At 42.0% G+C, this 7,838-nt stretch overlaps 1 protein-coding gene across 1 annotated transcript in view; it reads left to right on the top strand.

Annotated features, from left to right (window-relative positions):
• Nucleotides 1-7,110, top strand: part of LOC307085189 (neural cell adhesion molecule 2-like) — a gene marked incomplete at both ends in the record, with an annotated part of 200,103 nt that extends 192,993 nt beyond the window's left edge. The window contains one exon of the mRNA XM_079749878.1: nt 6,996-7,110. Within this exon, the coding sequence (XP_079606004.1) occupies nt 6,996-7,110 (115 nt within the window). The remainder of the gene's footprint in view (nt 1-6,995) is intronic.
• Nucleotides 7,111-7,838: the final 728 nt, after the last annotated feature.

The raw sequence follows: 7,838 nt of genomic DNA on the forward strand, positions 1-7,838 counted from the left end.
GTAGAGTGAGTGAGAGGTTGCGGGCGCACAGCTCAGGCTGCTGGATGGCGCTGCAAGGAACTTTTATAAACGCAATATTGTTATCCCGCAGTAATCAGCCCGACAGCCCCGAAACGTTAACGGCCCACCGGGAATTCTCCCGACTCTCCCGATTACCAATCTGCCACCGTGTGTATGTTTGTGTGTGCGTGCGTGCCTGCGTGCATGCGTGCGTGTGTGTGTGTGTGTGTGTGTGTGTTATTCTATAGCCTGGTAATGTGTAGAGGCCTACGTACGGTAGGAATATTCATACTGGTTCAAATAATAAATGTCATAGTATTTCCCAGTCATGCCGCAGGTGTGCACCGACGTGCTGCCCCCCTCCCAGCCCACCATGGTCAGAGCTGGAGGTCAAAGGTCGCTTCAGGGTGAGCCCCTTTAGAGAGATCAGCCAATGTCAGCCCTGTGTCCCCCGAGTTGCGGATGACTTTGTGTCTGTGTGTGGGTTGGTGTTATGTATGTGTAGGTGCAGCGCCGTCGTATAGGGGGGAAAGGTTATGACAATTATTATGGTTATGGTTACGGTTATGGTTATTATGGTTAGAAGGGCCCACAGCCCGCTAGGGCCCACACACAGCCCCCAGTAGCCTCTATGACAAAATGATTATGCATAAACTGAACTAATATATATTCATATGAATGAATCCGAATTAAAACAAAGCCACAAATCATACAATATTCTAATTTCAATCATTTCAATAATCCCCTTGGCCCCTTCTTAAAAAAAGGTTTGGTCCACACCGCGGTTCGTTCTTCCCATGGTTCTTCCTCATTGGAAGTGAGTGAGCGCGAGCGAACTTCAGCAGGGTAAGGATCGTGAGGATGCCCCCCAAAAAACACAAGTCTGGACACCAGAAAAGACTAAGGAAGGAGGGAAGGAGGCCAGGAGTAGGAGCGGCAGAGCAGGGGCCCAGGATATCAAACACTTTTTTACAAAGAATGGTGAGAGTTGTGTCATTTACAAATCTAGTCCCTTCAGTGTCATCATTTATCACTGGTCCGCATCATATAAAAGTGTTGTAGGCCTACCTTCAACTGTCTTTGACTCTTTGGGTTAAAAAAAACTCCTTCAACTCAGTATCCGTCTAGTCCAAAAAAAAAAGAATAATAAAAATCCCAGCTGCTTCTGCTGCTGCAGACGATGTGCAAACGGGCTCGAAGTCGGCACAGCGCGCATCAACAGTCATTCAAAGCAGTGGTAGTAATCACACAACTGGACGGTGTAGAAAGTCCCATCAGTTAAAAATAGTAAATCCAGTTTTCAAATCCATGTTAAAATCGGCAGGATATAGAGCTACTTATCTTAAAAAAAAGTTGCTAACGGTGGCAAATGTGATGTGTTCAGGTCAGCTCGGTAATATGAATATTAGGCAAAGGTCTATAAATCTCATCATGATGTGTTCAAATGTAAAAAAAAGAAGAAAAAGAAAAAAGTTTTTGGCTAGAAAATAGAATACTACAGTTTTGTTGAAAAACTTGTTTATTCAGCAATATAAAATAGATAGTAAATATGGAATTATGAGCTGTTTAACGTCCTATCTTGAGCTCTGATCATCTTATATGCAATTAAAGCAATAATACAAGTTCTCTTTCAACAAAAAAGTAAAAAAGACTGTTTAGAATTTTGGACAGTTTACACTGACTTTTGAATGGTTTAAAAATATTTTTTACCTGGGAAAGTGAAGCTGTCCACCTAGAGCTAGGTACTAAGAAGCCCATTTAGATTTTGTCCAAGAATAGGTTAGTTCTGCAACAGTTTTTTCATGAAACATGACATTTAATGTTTACAATTTATTTAATGGACCAATAAACCTTTATGATCTGCTGCTCCAGAATCAGCAGTGGCTGCTTCATCTGAGTTTGACCCCACAGCAGACACTCACCCCCAGCAGTCCGATGATGCCTTTAATGGTGAGTGAGTGATGTACAGTAGGCTGTTTTTGTTTATTAGTAAACTGCTGTATCACTGGCAGTGAATAAGATATTAATCAACACCTTGGCTATTTCAATTATATAATAGCAAAATATAGGCTACATTTTTTTATAACTCAATTTATGTCTGTTGCTGTTGACAGAGCCAGGCCCAAGTTCCCAAAGCAAGGCTACTTCAGATAGTGAAGGAAATTGTGAAGCAGATCAAAGCTGTTGCTGTCATGAAACTGCTGAAGACAGAGCACAGGAAGTACAGAAAGGCAGGAAAGAGAACAAGGAGGAAGAATATTTAAAATGTGACCCAGGATTATGGCCAGAGAAGCTCACAGACCACGATCGTGAGATAATTGTCAAAAAGCTAGCCACAGCCACTCAGAGAGATCTGACCTTGATAATGCCAAAGGATTCAGATGGAAAGAAATTTCCAGAGTACTTAGAGTATACAAAGTCAACAAATGGACGGGAAAAATGGGAAAAAAGAGAGACTGGTTAATGTACAGTGAAAGTGCAAGAGCAATATACTGTGTGCCATGCATGTTATTTTCCTGTGATGGCCTTAAAAAAGCATCAGCCAGTGCACTTAACACCAAAAAAGGGTACAAAATATCAGATCTCAAATGGCGGAGAATGTACAACAAATTCCCTGACCATGAAGTTTGCAAGGCGCACAAAACCTGCTACCTCAAGTGGAAAATCTGAAATACTCTTTGATGGAAGCAAAGGGGATAGACAGCCACAGCAGTAAGAAATCCAACTTGAAGTTGACAGAAACAAAGCTATTCTTGAGAGAATATTTTCTTTTTCTGGCCTCAAGAATTTGCCATTCAGAGGGAGCACAGAAACGCTTGGTGATGCACGGAATGGTAACTTCCTTGGCACTGTAGAGCTTGTAGCCAAGTACGATCCTCTGTTGAATGATCATCTGAGAAAAGTAAAGGAGAAAAGACCAAGCACCAGAGTGACCCATTACCTTAGCCCAGAGTCTCAAAATGAGTTCATAGAACTCTGTGGAGAAAGAGTTTTGAAAGAAATACTGAAGGAAAGGGAGTGTGCAATTTATTACTCATTAATATGTGATGCGACTCCTGATGTCTCCTACAAGGAACAGAATGTAATTCTGTTGAGATATGTCGTTCAGAATGATCAGTGAGATGTAACTGAACGTTTCTTGAAGTTTGAAGAATTCAGTGGCGAGACTGGCCATGAAATATGAGAGATGATACTGAAGACATTAGTGGAGCACCACAGTGCTATTGCAGATTGCAGAGGCCAGGGCTTTGACAATGGCTCGAATATGTCAGGAAAAGTTAAAGGGGTCCAGGCTGAAATAAGGAAAATAAATCCACTTGCTACATATTCACCATGTGCCTCGCATACTCTTAATCTTGTTGGAGTACATGCTGCAGAGTCATGTAACGATGTTGCAACATTTTTCGGGTGTTTGAATGGCTTGTACAATATCTTCAGTGCCAGCCCAGAGAGATGGGCCATTCTCTAAGAGAAGACTGGCTGCTCTCTTCTCCGCATGTCTGATACCCGTTGGAGTGCCCGCATAGCGGCTGTTAAACCAGTTGCAAATCACTTACCATCTCTCCTAGAGGCCCTGGATAGCATCTTTGCTAGGTGCAGCTTGACTAATGAAGTCAAATCAAAGGTCACTGGTCTCAGGAGTTATTTTACTTCTTTTAAAGCCATTGTTCTCCTGACTGTCTGGAAAAAATACTGCAGTCCATTGAAGACAAACATAATTCTGCAGTCAGGAAAAATTACACTAGATGTAGTAGCAGCCAATATAGAGGCATTGAAGGAAGAAATGCAGCTTTTGTGCTCATGGGATGACTTCCTTGCAGAGGCTTCCCTTATCGCAGAAGCTATGGATGTTCCCACTGGAATTCCAGTCAGCCACAAGCGAAAGACAAAACGTTTTGCAGATGAGTCAGAGGTCAGAAGAAGAGGGAAACGAACAGGAGACAGAATCAAATCTGTTTCGCAACAGTGTGTTCTATGTGGCTTTAGATAACATCATCTGTGCCTTGGACACCCGCTTTCCATTGCAAATATCTGTGAGGAATTTGCTGCAATGCTGAAAATCAAGGATTTAAAAGGTGATCAGATTCACTGAGTTTGCCATTCATTAGCAAGCAAATACAAACAGGATCTTAGTGCTAATTTTGAAACTGAAGTACAACATTTGAGGTCTGTTTATAGTGCCACATTTTCAGACTGCCACTGCCCCCTTGAACTGCTGATTTCCATTCATAAACTTCATTTTCAGAACATTTTTGGTGAAGTAAGTGTTGCCATCCGAATCTTCTGTACATTACCTGTGACTGTTGCAGGTGGAGAAAGGGCGTTCAGCAAACTGAAACTAGTTAAGAACTATCTCAGATCCACAACAAGCCCAGAGAGGCTAAATAGCCTTGCTAGACTTTCAATTGAAAGTCAGCTAAGCTGACAATTGGACTTCAAAGACCTCATCAGCAAATTTGCTGACAAAAAGGCCCGGCGTTGGGCTTTCTGATGAGACTTACAGTGAAAAAACAATTCAAACTTTAATTGAGATTAGATGAGGCTTGTTGTTGTTTTTGATATTTGTTTTACAACAATGTATTCCATGTGCTCTTTGTTTCACATTTAAGTTAAATGCTACATATTTACCTGTGGACTATCTTGAGCCAGGACACTTTGTTTTTTGCAGATCAGTGCTTGATTGTTAAATACAATAAAATACCCACACTTATTTGTTGAGTGGTTAATTGAAAATGTATTTGCAATCAGAGGTGTAATAACGTGTTGCAAATCAGGGAAATGAGAATAAGACAATTAATAATACATAATTTACACAATAATACTTTGACTTGTTAAGTCGTTAAATGTACAAAAGGAAACAAATTGGGTGTATTACACCAGGCACCGTCAAGAACCCTGAAAAACAAGAACATCTAAGGTCGCAATGAATGGGGTAGAGGGGCCCACACTGATATTCTTTCAGGGGGCCCAGAATTCCTAGCAACTGCCCTGTGTAGGTCTGCATGTGTGTGTGTTTGTTTATGGTTGGGTTATGTGTGTGTGCAATTTGCAGATATTGTGTTTGTGTGTGAGAGCCTATGGGCGTGCATGTGTATCAATCTGTGTGTGTGTGTGTGTGTGTGTGTGTGTGTATGTTAGTGTACTCTCCCCGGGGCCGGGGGTGAATGACATCATGGTGCCGACGCCAACAGAGAACACAACCCCTATCCACACTCCCACCTGGCGGCCATCTTGGTTCCAACACAATCGTGATTACAGGCTCTGGATCCAACATGGCCGACAGAGGAAAATGGAGAATAGAATATTGGTTATCTTTCCCGAAGAAGCAGAAGATGGGTTTCTGTGTCCGACGCATAATTACCCAGCAGCCACTGCACCACAGGACGTCTGACACCATGGGGGGTGATTGGGGAATGGGAATGGGGGGGGGGGGGGGGGGGGGGGGGGGGGGGGTAGTCATTACCTCCCCCTCCCCCACCCCCCTGCCGATGTGGGAAATGTGTCCTCATAAACGGACAGGAATCCCGGGGAGAGAGTTCAGAGGAAAAACTGCTCAATGGATTCCAAGACACAGTCAGTGTGGACTGGTGTGTGTGGGGGTTTTCTTCTTTTAAAATGGAAACATTGCGAGTAGAGATAACGTGAAGGGAAATTATGTTTTTGACCATGGTAATCCTCAGCCGTGCCCCCCCCCCCCCTATTTTATCTGCTATTATTTGGATAATTAGGTATTGATAAAAAAAAGATGTTGGTTGCATCCCCCCCGTTTTGCGTGGTTCGAAATTCCCCTGACTTCAACGTTTTATACCTCTGCATTCGTTTGAGCAAATCATAATGAGCTGAATCACCTGTCAACTGTGTCGTTTAAAGATGGCAAGTGCCAACCAAATGTATGAAATTTCGGTCTGTTCCAACAACAACCACGATTAAAAAACAGCGGTGAAAATTGACTCAGGGCTTTTCACTTAAAGGGTTGGTATTACACCACCATGTGTGACACTCACACTCTTAATGACACTCTTAAGTGTCATTAAGAGTTTGAGGAAATGGAGGGATACATCTGGACGCTTTCTTGGCTAAGTGTGCTATATTTTAAAATGATTATCCACAATAATACGCCGTCGGTCTTTGGGGGGGGGGGGACATTTTTTAAAGTGTTTATTTGATACGATATCATCATATCAACTTGAACGGAAGCATGAAGAACCTTCGTTCTTCAACCTTCCTACTAGCTTGGTGATTTTCATTGTTCGGTTTTGTTAGCGGGAATCCCCTTTTTTTCCGAAGACTTCCAAGCGCAGCGTCTCTGTAATGTGTATCCCTTTCGTAAAAATACAAATATAAATGGATTTTTTTTGTGTGTGTATCCCTTCTTTAAAAATACTAATATAGGGCCACCCCAGTTCGTTCACTGGGTCAAGGGCGTACCATTAAGGCTCAGTCCTTACCGCAGGGACCGGGGTTCGATTCCTGCCCGTTGTCCTTTGCTGCATGTCTTCCCCTCTCTCTGCCATACCTTTCTGTCTTACTCTACCAGAAATAGGATAAATAAATAAAATAAAATGTTTTCTTTTTGTGTGTATATCCCTTCTATAAAAAGACATTTTAAATGTGCTGTTTTTGTGTGTGTATCCCTTTTTTAAAATTACTAATATAAATGCGTTTCTTTGTGTGTGTATCCCTTCTTTAAAAATACTACTATAGGGCCGCCCCGGTGGTTCACTGGGTACAGCTCGTACCATTAAGATGATTTCTGCCGTTATCGTTTGCTGCCTGTCTTCCTCTCTCTCTCCCATACCCTCTCTCTCTTCCTTTCTTACTCTACTATTAAAAGTATAAAAAATAAAATTTAATAAATAAATAAATAATAATCGAAATGTGTTTTTGTGTGTACCCCTTCCACAAATATAAATGTGTTATTTTTCTTTGTGTATCGCCTCTGTAAAATCACATATAAATGTGTTTTTGTGTGTTTGTGCTTCCCGTTCCCTCAGGAAGCTCCCGCTGAAAGAGGAGAACGGGAAGGAGAGTTTGAAGCCGGACTCCATCGAGGTCAAAGTCCACGGGGAGAACAGCCACCACTCAAAGACGGACTGCAGCAAAGCATGAACCAGGACTCAGTGCACAACCACACACACACGCACACAAACAAAACAACGCACACAATGAGACATACAACCACACACAACCATGCTATCACACACACACACACGCACGCACACATCCATGCACACACAACCATGCCATCACACACCCACACACACACAACCACACACATGGACACACACCACCAAAATAACTTTCAGATACTGAATATCCAAGGAATCAACGGAAGTGAAAAAAAAAAGCGGGAAGAAAGACTTTGGAAAAATGTAACGAGTTCGGAAAGAAGAAGGACTTCGGAAAATTAATGACTTTGAAGAAAAAGAAATGCCCCCCTCTTCCAAGCGGTGGAGGCATGTGTAAATACTGGACAGTAAATGAAGAGAGGATGAGGATAAAATGTGGTTGTGTCAAGAAACCTTTATTTCTTTCCAAGATTGCGTCAGTGAATCTAATGATTGTACATTTATATTATATCCACATTATATTCTATTTGTGGATTTTCTTTGGCAGGGGGGGAGTGGGGCTGTTTTTGCCATATTTCTTTCATCCGTTTTCTATGTCTCTGTTTTCTACTTTCTATGCCATTTCTATCTACATTTATGAAACACAATAAATTGTGTACGTTTTCAGCCACCACTCACACAGCCATCATTATGAAACATGGACTCACTCTTGTGTGGTGCTTTCTGCTATGCCTTTTCTGCAAGTCAATCATTCCTTTTTTTTTGTGC

This window comes from Pollachius pollachius, assembly GCF_949987615.1.
Source record: "Pollachius pollachius genome assembly, chromosome: 13".
Classification (NCBI taxonomy): Eukaryota; Metazoa; Chordata; class Actinopteri; order Gadiformes; family Gadidae; genus Pollachius; species Pollachius pollachius.